Source organism: Saccopteryx leptura, chromosome 2 (assembly GCF_036850995.1).
Source record: "Saccopteryx leptura isolate mSacLep1 chromosome 2, mSacLep1_pri_phased_curated, whole genome shotgun sequence".
NCBI lineage: Eukaryota > Metazoa > Chordata > Mammalia > Chiroptera > Emballonuridae > Saccopteryx > Saccopteryx leptura.
The window spans coordinates 4,435,038-4,454,266 of NC_089504.1; the positions used below are offsets into that span (position 1 = coordinate 4,435,038).

Sequence of the window (19,229 nt, forward strand, 5' to 3'; positions counted from 1 at the left end):
ACAGCCAAGGCGGGCACTGCAGGGGAGGCAGACAGCCTGGGCACAGGCAAGGCGGGTGTCGGAGGGCTGACGGGGGCGGCCTCGCCTCTGGCCCTCACGGCTCTGTGTCCCTCTCGTGGTTGACGGGGACGTACAAATGCAATCCCACCCTGCCATCACCACTGTGCCTGGCCGTGAGGTCTGGCCTCAGGTCCGCCGACCCGAGAGGTGTCACTGGGAGTGGACGGAGGCTGGGAGGGGTGTCCCCACGCTCTCCTCTCTGGGTCTGAGGCCAGAACGCCGAGGAAGGAGGGTGCCTGAGCCAGGCGGCTGGTCAGCTCAGGGCTCCCGGGGGGAAACACTTTTTTGAACATGGAGGTCTGGCAGGCGGTGGGGCATCTGCGACCTTGATTCTGCACGTGGTGTTCAGTGCCCTGGTGGGGAGGGGTCTCGGGACTCTAAGCCGGGCCATCTACCTTAATCAGCCAGGCAGACCCCCACCCCCACCAGGGGAGGGATGGAGGGCATTTGCTCTGCATCTGGGTAAACTGAGGCACAGAGAAGGTAAAGAAGGTTTAGAGAAAGACGTGTGCTTAAAAGATGAACTTTCACAGCCTTCCCTCGGTTTTCTTGTCTGCCAGGACCAAGGCATCTGTGTGCTCACATCTCTTAAACACAACGTTGAATGTTCCTCCATGTCACCGCGGAAGAAGTGAGATGATTGAGACTCGATCAAGAATAATATCAAAGTCCCACACTGACACGGAGCTTACTCTCTTCAAGCACAGGTGGTATTCGGAGCCAGACGCCTCCTCCTCCCAGGAAGTTGGTTGGGGGGTGGGGCGCGGCAGCCGCCATCATCCCCCGTGACCGATGGGGAAACCGAGGCTCAGAGCGTTTACAGACTTGTGCCAGCTCGCCAAGCCCGCAAGCGGAGTGGCAAAGCCGGGATGCCGGCTCAGGCCTTCAGGTCCCAGGCCTGTGGCTCTTGCTGGAATATCATGACCCCTCCTCTCTCTGGAACCTTCTCCAGGGTCCCCAGCATGCAGGGTTCTCAGCTCCCAGCTCCGTCCCCTCAGTCCTGGGGCCTCTGCGCAGCCCTGCTCTATGTCTTCCCACTTGAGCAGCAGCCCCCCCAACCCCCCACCCCGCAAAGATCCGCTGGGAACAGCAACGATGGGTGACACTGGCCGGCCGATTAGGGGGAGCAGCCGTTCTCAGACGTCCCCCGTGCGAGTCCCCCGTGCGAGTCCCCCGTGCGAGTCCCCTGCATTGGCAGCCTCTGGCCCCGGCAGGTCTGGGGCGGGAAGTGCCTGGCTCCCTGCACTTCTAACCAGGCGAGGCTGTGCTCCCGGCCCAAGAACGCACTTTGGGCAGCAAGTAGGTAGCTGTAGGATCGCTTGAAAATATCCTGCCTGCTCTGTGGCTGGTGTTCTTTCTCATTCTCTCTCTCTCTCTCTCTCTCTCCTTCCTCATCGTTTCCCTCCTGAACCTCAACTGTGAGCTCATGTCTCACAGGCACCAGGGAACTCTCCTTCAGAGAGCCATGGGGCTGCTCCTCGTGGCCACGCCCCCCTCCACCCTCCTCCCCGCCCGATCCAGGAGGTCTTGGAAGGGGCAGTTACCCTCCAAGGCTGAGGAGCCCTTTTCCTCCCCTCCCTGGCCCTGCGGTCTCGCCAGCCTGGCCCTCTCCAGCCAGGCCCTGGGAACCGAGGGGTGGAGGGGCGTCTCCCCTCTCCTGCGGCCCTCGATGCAATGTTGCCCTTGCCCGAGAACCCTTGCTTGACAGCTCCTTCCTATTATTCTCGTTGTGCATCGAGCGCCAATCGGTTTGTATTTATTCATTTATCTTGGTCTTCCCTCCCTCTCCCCTTCCTCAGCAGGTTGGAATTTACAATGCAGTTCTCAGGTGGCTTTGCTGAAGGACACAAGCCGGGGGGTGGTGGTGAGGGTCTGCACCCCGAAACCCTGAGAAGGGCAGCCACCCCTTGACCCCTCCGGCACACACTCAAGGTGCTCTGGGCTCATGCTCCCGTTGGTTGGATGTTGGGACCGCCCGGCACTCACTGCAGGAGGGTTGCCTGGGAACAGGGACCCACTGGGTGGGCAGTGGCTGGGTTAAGGGGCCAGTGGGTCGCCTGGCCACCATTAGGGCATCCCCTGGTGGCCAGTTATTAACACCTACTGCGGCTGGAGTTGAAGCTGCCTGGACACGTGTGGTCTGCCTGCTGCCCCGAGAATGGAAACACGGGGCGTGGCCTCCTGAAGGCAGAAGGAAGGCCAAGAAAAGGCAGGGACACCCCCCAGGATGTAATGACAACAAGAAGAAGCAAATAACAGGCACTGCGCCTGGAGCCGCTGCGATGTGCGAGCATCGTGCCTGGGACACAGGCGGCCGGACAGCGTCCCTCCCCCGGCACTGTCCGGAGGAGGAGACCGGAGCTCGGAGAGGGGAGATCAAGCCACCTGGCGGGTGAGTTCCCAGCCTGCCTCCCAGACCCAGTGACCTTGGCGGGATTTAGGCAACACCTTCTAATCCCTAACCTGTGATTAGAGCAGCACCTGCCTCAGAGCAGCCTAGAGACAATAAAAAGAGACGCACAGGGACCTGCTTAGGAGAAGCGTCAGTCAACGATGGTGCAGGCGCGTGAGTCCAGCCGGACGCGACCCCTCCTCCCCACAGAAGCCAGTCCCCTTCCCAGGAAAGCCTGCCCTCCACCTAACGAGGCAGTGTCATCGGCTGCATATTTATAATCAAAGACAGAGCTGACGGTGTCCTGTCATGAAATATTCAAGTCCATCAGACAGGTGTCCAGACACTGGAGGACCCAACCCGAGAGGGATGGTGGAGATCTTTTCTTGCTCCTCACCTCTCTTTCCCAGGAGAAAAGAAGGAGGGATCAGAAGCTCCTCCCAAGCCCAGGGCTGGAAGACAGCTGCCTGGGCTCAGGCGGGTCAGCATCAAGACCGTGGCCGTGACCGCCCCACCCTGGCGGCTGCACTGGGTTCTCTGTGTGCGGGCGGAGGGCCAGGGCCAAGGGCAGCCAAGCCAGCTTTGGCCAGGAGAGGGCCTTGGACTTGCATCTGATGGTCAGTTCCACTCCTCCAGTCCTTGACCAGAAAGAAGCCGGTCCACTAAATGATTATTTAGCTGCCAGGCCCCCCTGTTCCCCAGCGCATTAAGGCAATGATTCATATTTAAGAGAAGAAACATGGTCAAGACTCTTTAACACGAGAGGCAGAAGTTGGTTCTGTGCAGGGAGTGTGCACAGAAGTCCTCACAGGAGCTGGGTGGGCAGCAGCCTCAGATTCGGACTCAGAGCAGGACTCCCCCCACCCGGCCTTGTCCCTGACCTTCAGGGGCCAGCCTCCTTGCCCATCCCTGAGCCAGCGAAGCCAGTGAGGCTGTGGGGGTCCCCATACCTACCCGGCCCCCAGCTCCCAGACTTCCCTCCGTCCCTCCTCACCTGGCCCAGCACTACCCACAGTGACAGCCTCAGACTGCCGCACAGCTGGCCGGAGGCCTGCCTTCCTGGGCTGACCGCTCTGTGGCAGGACGGAAGCATCCCGGGGGACTGAGGCCTCCTTGGGAGCCTGGTAGGGACACTGGCTCAGTCCAGCCATAACCCCTTGGGAGGCTCCCCCAAGGACACCCCCAGGATGACCCTGAGCCCCTCCCAGAAGCTCCTGTAGCCTGGGTGCCCTCCCCGGTCTCCTGCCGGGCACGAGGCCTCCAGAGCAATGTCCGGAAGGGACGGCATCTCTCAGCAGGCAGGTTAGCTCAGTGGCTTTGGGGCCAAACATCTGAACCACAGTTTCACCACTTCCTCCTGGTGTGCGACATTAGGACTCAGTTTCTCCATCTGTATGATGGGAATGGCAACAGCTAACATCGAGGGGGTCCTTGCCCTGTGCCAGACCCTCTCCTGAGCATTTTACATTGACATGTCTAAATTAGCTCACATACTCCTTACAACGACCTATAAGTGAGTGCTATTAATGTACCCATTTTACAGATGATGGAGCAGAGGCCCAGAGATGCCACTGGTCCAGAGCCATCCCCTACAACTCCTTTAGATAACACAGATTCACCCGGCTGAGCCGGGGGCGGGGCGTCTGTGGAGTGACGCAGACCAGGCTTCTAGCTCATGCCCGAGGGGCTTGCATAGACGACCCCACTATGATTACTGCTGCTGTTGTTACTATTACTCGAGTACTGAAGTACTCTGTGGCACATAGGGACGAAACTGGAGAGGGCACCAGCCACACTGTCCATTCTGGTCTGACCACTCCTTCCTCCCTCATGAATATCATCTGCTCTTCCATTGCACCTCCCCCTGCAAAGTGCCAGCTTGGTGCCTGGCATACCCTGGCCTGGCAAAACTGTTTGCCGGATACGATCGGGTGGGATAGGAGGTTGCCAGGCAGAAGGGATGAAGAGAGGGAGGTCAGAGTGTCACTTTGCAAACGGTGCCTTGCTCCCTGGCCCAGAATGCTGACCTCCTACAAAGGAGGCAGGGCTTACCTGGGAGGCTGGGTCTGTGACCACTATGGTCTTCCCGAGAGAAGAGGATCTAGTGGTCTGCTGGCCAAGAACCCCCTCCCCCCCAGAGTAACACCACATGACCCCAGAGTCCTCAGAGCGGCCTCTGCTTTGGCACATTTCCAAGGTGGGACAGAGACTTAGTCCCAATCCCAAATGCAGGACAGTTAACTTGGCACCTTGGTCCCCGCCCTCTGCTCACCCATCCCAGGCGTCTGCCCCGCCCCCTCCCATTGGCCTGACCAGACGGAACAGGGACGGGTGGGCTCACTCACGTGGGAGCAGAAGCGCTCCGGAGGGTCTCCACACGTGATGCCCGAGGGCTCCACCTTCACCTTGACGTAGTCCTTCAGACGCATCACCTTGGGCTGGCAGGCGTAGAACTCCCAGGTGGGGCCCTCGTCCGAGGTCACCCAGGACTTGCAGATGTCGTAGTCCCGGGAGGCCAGTGGGAGGCAGTGCAGGAGGAGTGTCAGCAGGCGAAGCATGGCTGTGCTGTCCGGGGGGGCGCGGCCCGCAGAGGCCCTGGAGAGGCGGCGGCTGGGTCAGGCGGGACTCTGGGCCTCAGCATGGAAATGCCACATCGACCGGGAGGCAAGGGAGGCCGGATGTCCCAGGGACTCGGGGCACAGCCAAGGAACAGCGAGGAACTTGCTTTTTTTTCCCAAAAAGGCTGGTACGGAAAACTCCGAGCCAGCGTTTCTCAGACTGCTGATGGGCAGATCAGAAAGTTGTCCATAACTCGTGTCCTCCTAACCTTGGCATTACACCTCTCCCTGAGGTGAATCTGATCAAGTCAGGTGGACTCTCAAATTGTGACAGTGGGTGGAAATGGGATCTGGAGGAAATCCACGGGGATCTGGCATGGGGCGGGATCGGATTGCCTTTAATTTGTGTCCTTCCGATCAATCCACGTCTTTAAAGAGCCCTTCATGGGTGATGTGCTCAACACTCCTGTAAAACAACCCTCTGGCCTGCGTTGTAAAGATAAAATAAAATCAGGAGATCGACGTGTTAGCTGGAAGCATGTTCCCTCTACGGGACCGGACTTGGCATCTCAGACCAATAAAAGAGGTTTCTTTTCGTGTGGGCTTAAAGTGACAACAATGGTGTGGCTGGACTGGAACAGAAAAATAAAGCTACTGAGGTATTATTCACTGGGGGAAAGCTGATTTGGCTCTGTTTTGGTGGGGACAGGCACTAATGGGGGCCAGCTGACCTTGGCTGGTAGCCATCAGCAACTTCTTATGAAGTTTCTGGGGCTTCAGCTCAATCCATGCAGGTACCCAGCATCCGGCTTGTCTCTCATTGTAAGAAGGGAGGAGAGCTCATTAGCAAACAACACCTGCAACAAATTAAAAAGAGAAGGGGGGGGGGGATAAAGATGTATAAGAACAAACACTCTCTGGCAAAATGTGCAAAAAAAAAGACAAAATAAAATGAGGCTGCATTAGCAAGGTCTCCCGAGAAAACTGCATTGTTTTTTTATTAGTATTGGAGTTGCGCATTTGGAGACCGGGCACCTTATTTAAAAGGCGATGCATTTTCTTCTTGCTTAATGGGGGCGTTAGGCCAGCAGAGGTGCCCTGCTGGCTTAGAGTGGGCAGCTCCCTAAAACATGCCCAAGTAGCCAAGATTGAATGGTTGCTTTGAAATACCAAGTCAAAATGTCAAAGCAGAGGTGAGATTCTAACTACAGGCGCAATGGGACTGTCCATACAGGTCCGTACAGGTCAGCAGAGTGGTCCACGAGCCGGCAGACAATTGGGAGCCATGCGCTCATGAACATCTCCCCAAACTCTGAAGTGGTGAGTTTAATTTTTAACTCTGACAAGGAATGTGGAAGATTTCGACAGAGGTGACAATGGTTTGTCACTTAGCTTTTCTAATCAAGGCCAAAATTTTGCCATCAGCCCCAGAGGGAACGTTTATAAATGGATCATTATTACACTTATCGCTTTACTATTTTAAAACTAGTGGTAATTACTTAGAAGCCCAAATAGATATAACTAACATGACTTATATTGCGAAAAACAGGACTCCAGCAAGGTGGAGTATTCCCAGACACTTGATACATCGTCACCAGGAGAATTTGAGTCCAGCCAGTGTGGGATCACAGCCAAAAACAGTAGCCAATAGGGCAAAGGTTACTGCAATGAGTCACAGCAGAAGCGCCTGCGTTATTAATTATTCTGGTTATCACGCCTATGATTATTGCATCTAAATTTCCCAACTGCTGCAGTCTGGGTGCTAACTTCAGCCTGATTCCCACCTGATATCCCTCCAGCCACTGTACATCGAGGGTCCCTGAAGAATTAGCTATGTTTCCATGAAACTCCATTCTGCACTCAGACACAAACACACTCCTGCAGACACACCACGGGAGGGGTGGACATTGTCCCAAGGAAGGGGGGGGGGTGCGGGTGGCTCAGCAACTCCCCAGGTGAAGCCAGTGCCCCCAGTGCCCCCAGCGCCAGGCCCAGACGGTCAATCTGAATTAGGGTGGGCCCTGCCCCTCTCTCTGGCCGAAGCGCTCTTGATGGAGATGGATGACCGGCAAGGGGACCATATTTTCCTGTCTCACCTCTGGCTGTTCCTAAAGAGAAAACCTGTTATAGAGTCTGCCCAGCCTATTGAATGCGCTCCTGGCTAGAAAACTCTCAGAAAAGAGCCCGCCTGGTGACTATTTTTACAACCCGAGAAAAATGTAGTAAAAATAAAATAGCGCGGCCGGCAAAGGGTTGGATGCCTCTACCCAAGCGGGCCTTGTGCCGCCCAGTAAACAGCAGGTCCCTAATTAATTCTTCCTGCCGCGGAGTGTCCCAACTGTTCACTAACAGGTAGGGGGGCCGGGCTGCGGGCTTCCTCCGTCGCAGGCCCAGCGGCTGCTCCGCTGCTCCGGGCTTGGCCGGCGCGGTACCGGAGGGCGCGGGGGAGACCCGGGCGCACTGGCGCGTGGGGCCGCTTGCGAATCTATTCATTCCGCCGCGTTTCTGTTGGTTTCAACGCCATGCCTTCCGTGGAAAATGGAGTGTGGGGTGGCGGACAGCAACAAAATCGGCCGGGCGCGGGGGGCGGGGTAATGAATGTGTTTATAACTAGTCAATCAGTTGGGCGTTGCTGCCACCGTAGGGGAATTGTGAACTCAGCACGCGAATATTACAGTCGGTTTTTTGCCAAAAAAGAAAAAAAAAAAAAAAGAAGAAGAAAAAGGGAGGGGCGGAGAGACGCCAACAGTCCCCGGAATCAGGAGGCGGAAGACGGGAGGGAGAAGCGAGCAGGGAAATTGCAGAGTGAGAGGTTGTATCCCGGTGGACTGTTTCCTCCTTGGAAAATAAATCTTCACCTGATATTATTAAGAAACTGCAGCTCCCCAAAACAAATGGAATCGATACGCTTTATTTTCTTTTAAGAGTCCTCAGGAGCCGAGGGGGTGCTGATAGCCAGGGTATTAAAACCAGAAAATTAGATTTTACCGGGATTTCTGAACTCCGATTTCTCTGTCTTATTGAATTAGCGCCTCTCCGAGCTGGCTCCTCCCGGACTTGCCGGCTGCGCCCTCGCCCCGTGGGAAACTTGCCGCCGTGGGCGCGGAGCCCCTGGGGTCACTGGAGGGTGGCGCTGGGAGTCTTACCGGGGACCCAGCCCACCCCAAGCTTCTCTCTCCCTCCGCAGCGGTGGCAGTCGAGGAGGGTGAAACGGCCTTGGGGGGGGTGCGGGGAAGAAAAGGGGAGCCCGCCGGGGTCACCTTTTTACCCCCAGCCCCAGGCCCGGGCAGCGTGGCTGGCTCCCTGCTGGCGCGCGTCTTGGTTGGGGAGGCCCCGCGGCCCCAGTCCCAGACCAGGAGCCTACTCAGCTCCCGAGGACCCCACGGCCTCTCTGCGGCCGCGCAACCCCAAGAAGTTGAGCGCCGGGGGTGGGGCGCGAGGAAGAGGCCTCGGCGGGGCAGCTGGGGCCGGATCCGGGCTGGTCAGCTTGCCGACGCGCACGCGGAGGGGTCCGGGTGGCTCTGCGCTTCGGGTGGGCTGCAAGGGGCGTGCACCGCACACGGACGTGTCGGGCAATCCTGCAGCTGCTTTTTTGTCTTCCGAAGTTGAGTGCAAGCCACGGGAGCAATTCATAATCACGCCTTCAATAAAGGCCCGGGCAGGCACCAAGGGCACCCCTCATTGGGTCTAGTCTCCCTTAATTAGAAGACACCGAGCAAAACGCACGGATTAGTTGCATGCTTTTCCCCAGCTCCACTGCCAGCAGCGACCCTGCAGCAGCCGCCCCCCGCCGAGGTAGGTAGGCAACTTACTCCGGAGCGGGCGACCCTGCGAGCCCACGTCCTCTTCCTGCCTTCCTGCCGCTTCCGTTCCCCCCAACTGTGTGCTGTCCAGTCCGAGGTTCACTCCACACCGTCCCCAAGCCGGTCTTTGCGCAACCCCCTCCCCCATGAGCCCTCCCCTCCCGGCACGGAAAGAAGTTTCCAGTCCTGGCTGGCCAGGAGTTTCTCTGTGCAACTCACACATATACCCAGCTCTCCGTCCGACAGGGAGAGGGTGGGGTGGGGGCTCTAGGTGGTGGCACTTCAATTGGGGTAAGGGAGTGGCTCAAGAGAAGGGTTAATTTTCTTTTCACAAACACATCTAGGCGTTCTCGCAACATCCATTCCCACCGCGCGTGCACACACACACACACACACACAGAGACGCGCGCACACACTGGATGGAAAAAGACCCTGGTGGAGAAAAGCCAGCCGGGAAGACAAGCTACTCCTTTAAGATGCTGCTACAAATGCACACTCACACACCCCTCTCCGGCGGCTCCAGCCCTCCGCTAGTAACAGCCGCTACCAAACAACTTTTGCATCCGAGCCTTTGCTGGGCTTCTGTAAGTGGCTCCCGGCCCCGGGAAAGCCTGCACGGTCACCGAACCCCTTCAGAAATGAAACCAGGCTGGCAAAGCTGCAGCGCCTCTCCCCCCGCGCGCCTCCCGGGCGCTCCCCGCCCGCCTTACCCCGGCTCGGAGCGGCTTCCCGGAGCGGAGACCCGGGAGGCCGGGGGCCGCCACCCTCTGGCGCTCCGCCTCCCCGCTCTGCTGGCGCCGGGTGGGGGCGAGGGCTCAGGACCGCGAGCGGGTGCTCCTTCCCCGTGCCGCTCCCGCCGCCGCTGTGGCCTCCGCCGCCGCCGTGGCCGTCAGAGTGGGGCCGGGGAGCCCTCCGGCCGCCGGGGGGGCCGCCCGCAGCCGTCCCGGAGACGCGGGCCGGGGGAGGGGGCCGCCCGCGCCGCCAGCATCGCCCGCCCTGCCCAAGCGGGAGGTCGCCGCTAACAAGTGCAAACTTTTTGGCCCCCCTGGGCGGCTCGGAGAAGACCCGCGCTCGGGCGCCGGGCTGCCCCCAGCCCGGGTGGGCTTCGCGGCGGCTCGTCGGGGCTCCGGGGCATCCCCCCGCGCGCGATGCGGGCCAGATGGCGGGGCGCTTCACGGCCCCCCCGCACTCCGCTCCAAGTTAATGCCGAGGCTAAATCCTCCTGCCATCACTCACGATCACCATCGGGGCTTTTATCTCTCGGTCTGATCCGGGCTGCGTAACTTCCTCTGTGTGGCTTTAACACACCATCCCACCACGGAGCAACGGTCTTCTTAAAGGTGCAGGAAGGAAATACTGCGAGACTCGGGGGACGCGCCACGGCCCCGGGAGGGGCGCCGCGAGCAGGGGCGTCCCAGTGGGCCCGCGGCCAGGGTGGCCCCAGCAGGCGGCCGCGGGGACGAGACAGCTCTGGGGGGGGGGTCGCTAAACATCTCCTCCCGGCCCGGGGGCCAGCGGGTCCCTGCGCGCAGAGCGCATCCTCAGCCAGCTCGGGTCAGGCTCCCCGGGCCTGCAGCTTCCTTTTCCGAAACCCAGGGTCCTGACGGGGTGCCAGCGCCCATGGGCGTGGGGGCTGCCCCATCGGCATCAGGGAGGGGACCAAGTGAGTCAGTCTGCCCACCCCAACAGCCAAGGGCTCAGGGTTGCTGCTCTGACATCTTCCACGAAGTGCTGCCGCCCAGAAGGCCCCGAGCAGTGGGTAAAAGGGTGGGTGGGTGGATTTGGGGAGATGGGGAGGGGGAGCGATTGGAGCGCACAACCAGAGCCTGAACACCAGCTGACACATGCCGCCTCCACCCTGATGGGCCCTGCTTTTGAGAAACCAAGCCGTTTCCAGAGGGAGTGCAGAGGAGGGGGGCAGGGGCAGCTCACGCCCTGGTTAGCTCGGGAGGAGGGGATGGGAGGACTCCCTGCTTAGCCTGGAAGGGCCAGGGCAGAGGCCACCCAGGTGGCAACACTGTCAGCCCTGGGCTCTCCAGCCCCCTGGAGGTTTCCTGCCAGGCTGCCTCCCAGGGTGGCGGGGAGAGCTTCTGGTCTTCCCGGGGGACATGTGGTTCTGAGGTGCTCCTGGCCTCCAGGTGGGTCCTCACTGTAGCACTGCACCATCGTTTGGATGCACTAAGAACAAAGAGGCTGAGGACAGAAAGAGAAAGAGAGGGGACTGGTCCAAGGTCACGGGGGTGTCAGGAATAGGAGCAAGATGTGGCACCTCAGTGCTCCACCCCTCTGCCATCTCTCCTCCCTCCGCCTTAACCCTTCCTGCTCTCGGCTCCCCTGGGCTTGGAGAGGGCTGTAGTGCTGAGTAACAGTCAGACGGTTGTCACAAAGCAGGCAGAGGATGCAGAATTCAAGACTGTCATGTGCTTTAATAAATAATAATAATGATAATTATTTGACATTTATTGACTATCTGTTTTATGCCAGGCTCCATGCAAACCGGGTTGTGTATTGTCCACTGATTCTCCCCAAGAGTGAGTTAACTCCTGTTAGCCAAGTCCCAAGGTAGAGATCCAGCTTAGAGAGGCTAAGGTATTTGCCCAAGGTCACGCTGCTAAGGAAGTCTCTGTCCTGGGAGGCAGGGTGCTCAGGCCCTCAGGTGGCACCCTGCCACTGTCTGACTCGTTGGTTAACAGGGGGCGGCACAGAGTGCCTGGGGGCCTCGGTTTCCCCCTCTGTGAGGTGTGAATAGTGAGTCTTTCTTTCCTCGGGAGGGGTCAAGACAAGGCCATCAAGGGGCTCCTCCTGCACGTGGGCTCGGGTCCCACCCACCAGAGAGGGGCCCACGCCACCACGCTGTCCTGGGAGCAGATGCTCACCAGCCCCTGGGCGCCTGCTCCCGGGCCGCAAAGCATCCTCCTTCCAGCAGGAGGAAGCCCTTCCTCCAAGGAGAGCAGGTCTCAATTTGATTTTTTAAGCAAAGCAGTGATGACCCAGGGTAAGCCCACAGCCCGCCCTCGTTCCCAGGCGTAGTCTTCAGTTCCCGGGAGACGCCCTGCTCCTCCATCATCCCTGAGGCTGGATGCTGTCAGGACAGGCACCAGGCTTGCAGGGGGGTGCTGCTTACCGTGGTTCATTTAAACACAGTGCAGGGACCCCAGGTATGTTGTTCTGTTGTTGCTGTGACCCACATGCAAAGGTGTATGCCACTAGAAACAATGTTTAAAATACCTCTTGGCCCTGGCCAATTGGCTCAGTGGTAGGGCATCAGCCTGGTGTGTGGAAGTCCCAGGTTCGATTCCTGGCCAGAGCACACAGGAGAAGCGCCCATCTGCTTCTCCACCCTTCCCCTCTCCTTTCTCTCTATCTCTCTCTTCTTCTCCCATAGCCAGGCTCTATTGGAGCAAAGTTGGCCTGGGTGCTGAGGACAGCTCCATGGCTTCCACCTCAGGTGTTAGAATGGCTTCGGTGGCAACCAACAAGACCCCAGATGTGCAGAGCATTGCCCCTTGGTCGGCATGCCAGGTGGATCCTGGTCGGGCGCATACAGGAGTTTGTCTCTCTACCTCTCTGCTTCTAACTTCGGAAAAATACAATAAATAAGTAAATAACGAAATAAATAAATAAAACAGCTCTCCAGCCCCACCCTCCCAGGTACTTCCTGCCTCTCCAACAAGCTGAGGCCAATACAGTTGGCTTTTTCAGGGACCCATTCCGGAACTTGTCTTCCATCTTCCCATTTCCAGACCCTGGGAATTATGGGGCAGTGGGAAGGGCACTCACCTGAGAGTCAGGATAATGGGGGTTTTTTTTAGTCTGTCCCTAACTAAACCATGTGGCCTGGGCTCATCACTTGCCTGCTTTTGGCCTCAGTTTCTCCCTCTGTATAATGAAGGGATTGGCCCAGGACGGTGGTCCCAGCTGACAGCTGGCCAGAGCAGCCCCCAGAGACATCCCTTTCAAGCGAGCAATAAAGGGCTAAACAGATACAATTCCAACCATGTAGGGACCAGGTGGCCAAGGGGATATCCATTTCCTTTCATTTATTTATTTATTTTACAGAAGCGGGGGGGGGGGGGGGCAGGAAGCACCAACTCCCATATGTGCCTTGACCGGGCAAGCCCAGGGTTTTGAACCAGTGGCCTCAGCATTCCAGGTTGATGATCTATCCACTGTGCTACCACAGGTCAGGCGGGACATCCATTTTTAAACTTCATTACTGTACCTTATGACAAATTACCTTTTCCCAGCCATGAATAGAAGCCAAGCACCAGGGGCAGGAAAGTGTTAATAAATCCCCCCCCCCCTCAAAAAAAAATCTCTGGCTGCCTCTCACCAGCAGCCTGATTGCCCTCTTCATTGGTCGGGTTTTGGCTCCACTGCACAGTTCTAATTTGAACTGTGGATGTGGAGTCTATTATCAAAAAGCATTTGCAGAACAATGCATTTCATTCTATTCCATCTGTTTTTTTTTAAAAGGAGATATATATATAAAAGTATATATATAATACATATATACATACATACACATATATATATATCACATATATATATAAAATAAAGATACCTAAGTACGAACAGAGAGATGGGGCAATGGCATGCTTCATTATACATATTCTTTCTGTGTCGCTTAACTCCTTAACAATGAAGAAATACGCATAGATGGGGCAGTAACAGGAAATTATGAAGTCATACACAAAAATGGTCCACTAGCTTTGTGATGAGAGGGGACAGAGGGGGCCCAGGCCCTCTGGAGGTTTTCAAGGGAAGGCAAATCCTGATGCAGACAGCCAAGAGGACAGACGGATTGAATGAGCTCGCGCCACTGATTAAAGGCAAGTGTGAGCACACAAGCCGCCCTGACGTGTTCTCGCCCTCCGCCCCGCTCCCTCCACCGGTGTCGGACCAGATCAAGCTCTCGCTTTGTCCCCTTGACCTTGAGCAGTTGAGATGCACTGGAAGTAGATGGTAAGGTCCGGGGAACTAGCCCAGGACCCGCTAGAGGTTTCCAGCCAAGGCAGGGACCGGGGAGAAAGAGACCAAGACTCCATCAAGCCCAGGGCCTTCCCCAAGGTGACACCACCAGGCAGCGGCAGAGGCTGCAGGAAGCACCCCGACACCTCTCTGTCAGTTCTCCCCTCAATCTCCAGACCAGCCTCCCATTAATTATTATTACTTTATTAATCATACTGTGATTAATTCTGTAATGGTGATGCATAATTGATTGCATTTTATAGGGTGCCTCTCATCCACACATCTCCCAAGATGTGCACTGCCTACAATGAGAGGCACACAGGAAGCAAGATGTTCGTTCTTTGCTCGCCTGTGTTTAGCTGGATCAACTTCTGCTCCAGAGGCAGGAGGCTAATGGTGTTCAGGCAGGCTGGGCATGCCAGCGCCAGCTCCGTGCCCCTCTCTCCGGGCAGTGCAGCCCAGGCAGTGCCTTTCCAGCCAGGGGCTCCTGGGTGCCCAGCCTTGCCCGGTGCTGGCCATGCCCTGGGAAGCCTGCAGGCTCCATTCCCTTGGCGGGTGAATCGGCCCGGGCCCCAGGCTGCTGGGTAAGGACAGCCTGGGCCGACAGGCAGGCAGTAGCACAAGCGGCTGGACCAGGGCACTGGAGCTTGACCTTTGCTTGTGACTCCTACCCCTCCTGTTAATTAGCTGGCTGACCCAGAGTAAGCAATTGCCCTTTCTGCCCCAGTTCACCCACGTGAAGACCAAGATTATGAAAAAGCCTCTCTCTTTCTCAGGTGATTGTGGAAGTGACATGCACTGGTGCACAGAAAGCACACAGTCACTGCTCAGTCACTGTGAGCAGCCACCCTGGGAGTCACCGGCCTGGCTCCAGCAGCACCGCTGTGACGAGCCCGATCTCTTCCCTTTTTGAGCCTCAGTTTTCTCAGCTGTAAACTGGGATGGCTGGTCAGCTTTGAGGGTTCCTTCCCGATCTCCAGTGAGCGCTGTACTCTAGTCATGGTTGGGATTCAGGGCTGCAGAGTCAAGCAGCCCCAGACGGATGGACGTGCGCTCCTGCCTGCCATTTCTTAGTTGTGTGAGCGACCTTGGGCAAAGGACTCTCCTCGCCAAGCGTCCGGCGCCTCCTCTGGAGAGACGGGGGTAATGACAGTCCCCAGTGCCTACACCCGGCCTGAGGCTGTCATGAGCTGTCTGGTGTCTAGGTAGTGCCTAACACAAGGTGGCTCTGGCATTCCACAGCAGGCACGGTGCACGGCCGTCCCTGGATGCCTCCTGTTCCCACTCTACCACCACCCGTGGACGGTGCTGTTCTCCCCCCCCCCCCACCCCCACACTGTCCGCATGAGAACTCTGAGGTTGAGTCTGCCCCGGGCCACTGGGTTAAGGTTAGGGCAGGTCGGTATTTGCTGGTCTCACTGACGTGTGGTCTCTGAATGAAGCAGATTATCCCAAGATTGTTTCCTGCCCGACAGTCTGGGGAGGGAACTGGCACTGCAGTCTCACCCTGTGAGCAGGAGACCTGGGGGCCCAGAGTGGTCTCGTGCCTTCTCCAGGGCACACAGCAAGCGCGTAGCTGGGCGTGTGGTCAGAACAGGCCCTGCTGGGCATGCGGATGTGCCCTCGGGCCACCGGCCTCGGCCTGCTGAGTCTCTGCCCACGGCCCTGCCCCGCCCCACACTGGTTAGGTTCCTGCCAGTGGAACTGCCCTGTTCCTGGGCGCCTGGCCGCATGGCAGAGAGAGAGAGCTCAGCCCCGGAAGAGCCTGGCTCCTCCCAGCAAAGCTCCTTCGTGAGGGGCAGGGCTGCTGCAGGGAAGAAGCCCCTTCCCCGGTTTCTAGGGAGCCATACGGAGCTGGGGTTACAGCCCTATTGGTGCCGCAGCGGCTGTGGCAGACCGCAGGGCTCTGGTCCGAAGGCCCTACGGGCAGAAGCAGCTGCTGCTTAACCCTGTGGAATCGGAGTCTCCAGGGTCTCCCGGGTCTGGGAGGTGAGGGTGCGAAGGAGCACTGGCCTCCCTCTGTCAGCAGGGGCCCCGCCAGCTCGGCTCTCAGGGGACAACTCCTTACAGGGGACTCTAGGTCACCCACTGTGCACCTACTGTGTGCCAGCACTCTGCAGGGCCCTGGGGATGCAAATGGTGACAATTTTACTGGGTCCCCCTGCCTTCAAAGTGTGTCATGGAAACTTCTCACCATCCAAACGCTCGATTCTAAGCGCTGTGCTGCCCGGGCCCTGGTCCTGCTGAAAGGCGCGGAGGGACGCTGCCCCTGATCCCACGTCTGTGCTTTGGGGCAGACCGGGTGTAAGGCTATGTCCCTCTCTCTCCCTTACCCTTGGTCACTTTCTGCTCACAATACCTGGAACACGACAGCTAGCATCAGTCATCAAGTCTGACTCTTGATCTTGGACACCTGTTTGATTTCTCACTTAATGATCCGTGGCCTAATGGATGGGGACAGCCTACAGCCACCACTGTCCCCTCGCTCGATTGACTTTGCTGGCTGTCACCACAACTTCCAGGATGTCCCATGCTGTCCCCATTTTCAGGATGGTTCTTCCAACTCCCCGAGGCTCTAACGAGCCACGGGAGATGCTCAGCCTACCTGTCAGGGCAACTGCCACTTTTTGGCTTTGAACTCATGAGACTGCCAAACTCTGGTGACACCAGAAGCCAAAGGAACTATAATATAACATCGGGTCAAATAAGGGGACGTAGCCCCGTCCTCCTATCCAGACTAACTCATGCTCTGGGTCCAGCTTGAGTCACCTATGTGAAGCCCAAAACACGACCCCTCTCTCTTCCACCAACCCCTCCCTATGATCACCCGTGCTCTCTGCTGGCCTTTACAATACAACCGTGATTCTCGACCACAGAGTCCAGGAGGCTGCCAGGTTTTCTTTAAAGAAATCTTGATCAACTGGTAACAGACCGTGTGCCAAGCCCAGGGGGAGGTGCCCTTATTTGGTTCCCCCTTGCAGATAGGGACACAGAGGCTCAGAAAGGTGAAACAGTTTGCTTCAAGTCCTACTCCAGGAGGCCAACCCAGCCCTGACCGACCCAGAGCCAGCGCCCCTGAGCCCCAGCACGCCGGCTCAGGCCAGTCCCTCTCTCAGGCCAGTCCCTCTCTCTGGCCAGTCCCTCTCTCTGGCCAGTCCCTCTCTCAGGCCAGTCCCTGGCCAGTCCCTCTGTCAGGCCAGTCCCTCTCTCAGGCCAGTCCCTCTCTCTGGCCAGTCCCTCTCTCTGGCCAGTCCCTCTCTCAGGCCAGTCCCTCTCTCTGGCCAGTCCCTCTCTCTGGTCCCTCTCTCAGGCCAGTCCCTCTCTCAGGCCAGTCCCTCTCTCAGGCCAGTCCCTCTCTCTGGCCAGTCCCTCTCTCTGGTCCCTCTCTCAGGCCAGTCCCTCTCTCAGGCCAGTCCCTCTCCAGTCCCTCTCTCAGGTCAGTCCCTCTCCAGTCCCTCTCTCAGGCCAGTCCCTCTCTCTGGCCAGTCCCTCTCTCTGGCCAGTCCCTCTCTCAGGCCAGTCCCTCTCTCTGGCCAGTCCCTCTCTCAGGCCAGTCCCTCTCTCTGGCCAGTCCCTCTCTCTGGCCAGTCCCTCTCCAGTCCCTCTCTCTGGCCAGTCCCTCTCTCTAGCCAGTCCCTCTCTCTGGCCAGTCCCTCTCTCTGGGTGGCAGGGTCTCACCCGGTGTGTGAGCGGGCTGGGCCGGTGCTGCCCGAGGGTCCCTGCAGTGCCGATGTCCAGGCTCGTCCGGTACAAATGCTTCTCTGAATGATCAACAGAATGACAACTCCCTAAGGAGAGGAGAGACCCACGTTGAGAGCAGGCTTGTTAGAAGCCTGACATTAACACACTGTGCGCCCGCACAGGTGAGACCCGGCTACGGGGGAACACAGCGGCCCCGGTAAACGGGCCTGAAAGGGCTCCGGAAAGGCCCTCCCAGCACTCAGCGGGGGGCTCCCCCTTTACAGCTAAAGGGCCCAGCACGGGCCCAGCCATTAGGAGGCGCCTGCAGGGTCTGGGGCGCCCGAGGATGCGGCTGGGACTCCTGGGCCAAATGTGACGGGACCATTTCCAGAAAGAACCTCTTAGCGCGAGAGGACTGGTCCCGGTCAGCTGGTCTGCACAGGGACCGCAGGCCCTGTTGGCTGAGACACGTCCACACTTCACACGTTGGCCAGTCGGTAAGTGCAGTGTCCCGAGCCACCCAGGACCCTTCCTTGGTGCAGCCCTCCAGACCTCCCCACACCCAGCAGCTACCGGGGTCAGCTCCTGGCACAGAAGCCGGGCCCACCAGGCCCTGCTCCCACATTCACTGAGCGCCTGCTCGGATTGGTCAGCACCTGCGGCCCATGGGTTGTTAGCTATGCTAATAACTGCTGTTCCTCCACACCCCACACACACAGAGCCCAGTGGTGGGGTCGTGGGTGGTCTGCTGTCCCATAGCGTCCCCTGTGGGTGGCTTCAGGAAGACCCCACTACCAGGCATCCATCAGGGCCCACCTCATTGGGGTGGCCCTCTTGGGGTCTCCCCAGATGAGGGCAGGCAGACAGCTTCTGGTCCTCCAGGTGCCTCAGGGTGCAGCACCCACCTGCAGGGTTGCGGTGGCTTCTCAGGACCTGTGATTTCCTGTCACCGTAAACCTCTCCCCAGCCAGGCCCACCCACCGCTCCACATTGGATAACTGGACAAAATAGTGGCTTCTGCTTATAGAGGAGGGAGCTCCCCTCAGGCTGCCCTGGCTGCTGTCTCTCAGACTCCGAGATGGCCAAGTGCAGGGGGCAGAGAGAAGCGGCCAGTTCCAATGGGCCACGTCGGCTGCCCAGAGGGCTGTGCTGAGCAGGATCTCAGTTCACCAGGACACAGCGCTGCAGGTGATTAGTCAGGGCTGTTCGGCGATGGATTCATCATGTCTGTCTGGGAGAGGGGATGAGTCTATGCCCATCCCATAGAGAGCCCAGAATTGTACCAAATACCCATAGGTGCTTGGGAAATGCTTCTAACTGAGGACAATGTCAATCACGAACTAAGCAACCTGCATTTCCTGAGCACGTGCTATGTGCAATTACCCAGATGATAAAGTAGCAAAGTTTTTTGGAAATGTGAGGCTTGGTTTATGTACCCGCCCATCCATTCATTGGTCCCCTCAACAGTTATTTATCGAGTGCCTACTGTATGCCAAGCTCTGTGTTGGGGCTGGAGAGGCAGACCAACATCAGCTCTAGAAAGCTTCCAGCCCAGTCCGGGGAGAGAGGCGAGGTGAGCGCTGCTGGTGTGTGCCGCCTCAGGAGGTGGGGGTGGGGCGGGTCCCGCCCCACTGCTCCCCCAGGCCCGCCCCACTGCTCCCCCAGGCCCTGGCAGAGCCGCCCTGGTAGGCCAAGGTTATTAATGTCTTGCCAAGGCCCGGGGCTCCTGAGTTCCAGTGTCACAGGACGTTAGCCGTTCCTGAC

At 58.2% G+C, this 19,229-nt stretch overlaps 2 protein-coding genes across 5 annotated transcripts in view; both read right to left on the reverse strand.

Moving 5' to 3' along the window:
* The window catches only part of NTNG2 (netrin G2), a 64,351-nt gene extending 54,280 nt beyond the window's left edge, over positions 1 to 10,071 (reverse strand). For 2 of the 4 annotated variants that reach the window (XM_066366883.1, XM_066366882.1), the window contains exons 1-2: positions 9,524 to 10,071; positions 4,798 to 5,867 (exon numbers count right to left, since the gene is read on the reverse strand). In XM_066366883.1, coding sequence (XP_066222980.1) covers positions 4,798 to 5,010 — 213 coding nt within the window. In that variant the 5' untranslated portion in view covers positions 5,011 to 5,867; positions 9,524 to 10,071. The remainder of the gene's footprint in view (positions 1 to 4,797; positions 5,868 to 9,523) is intronic. The other 2 variants (XM_066366881.1, XM_066366879.1) reach the window with 2 other exon arrangements.
* The window catches only part of PRRT1B (proline rich transmembrane protein 1B), a 596,855-nt gene that overhangs the window by 24,583 nt on the left and 553,043 nt on the right, over positions 1 to 19,229 (reverse strand). The gene's annotated exons all lie outside the window — the stretch shown is intronic.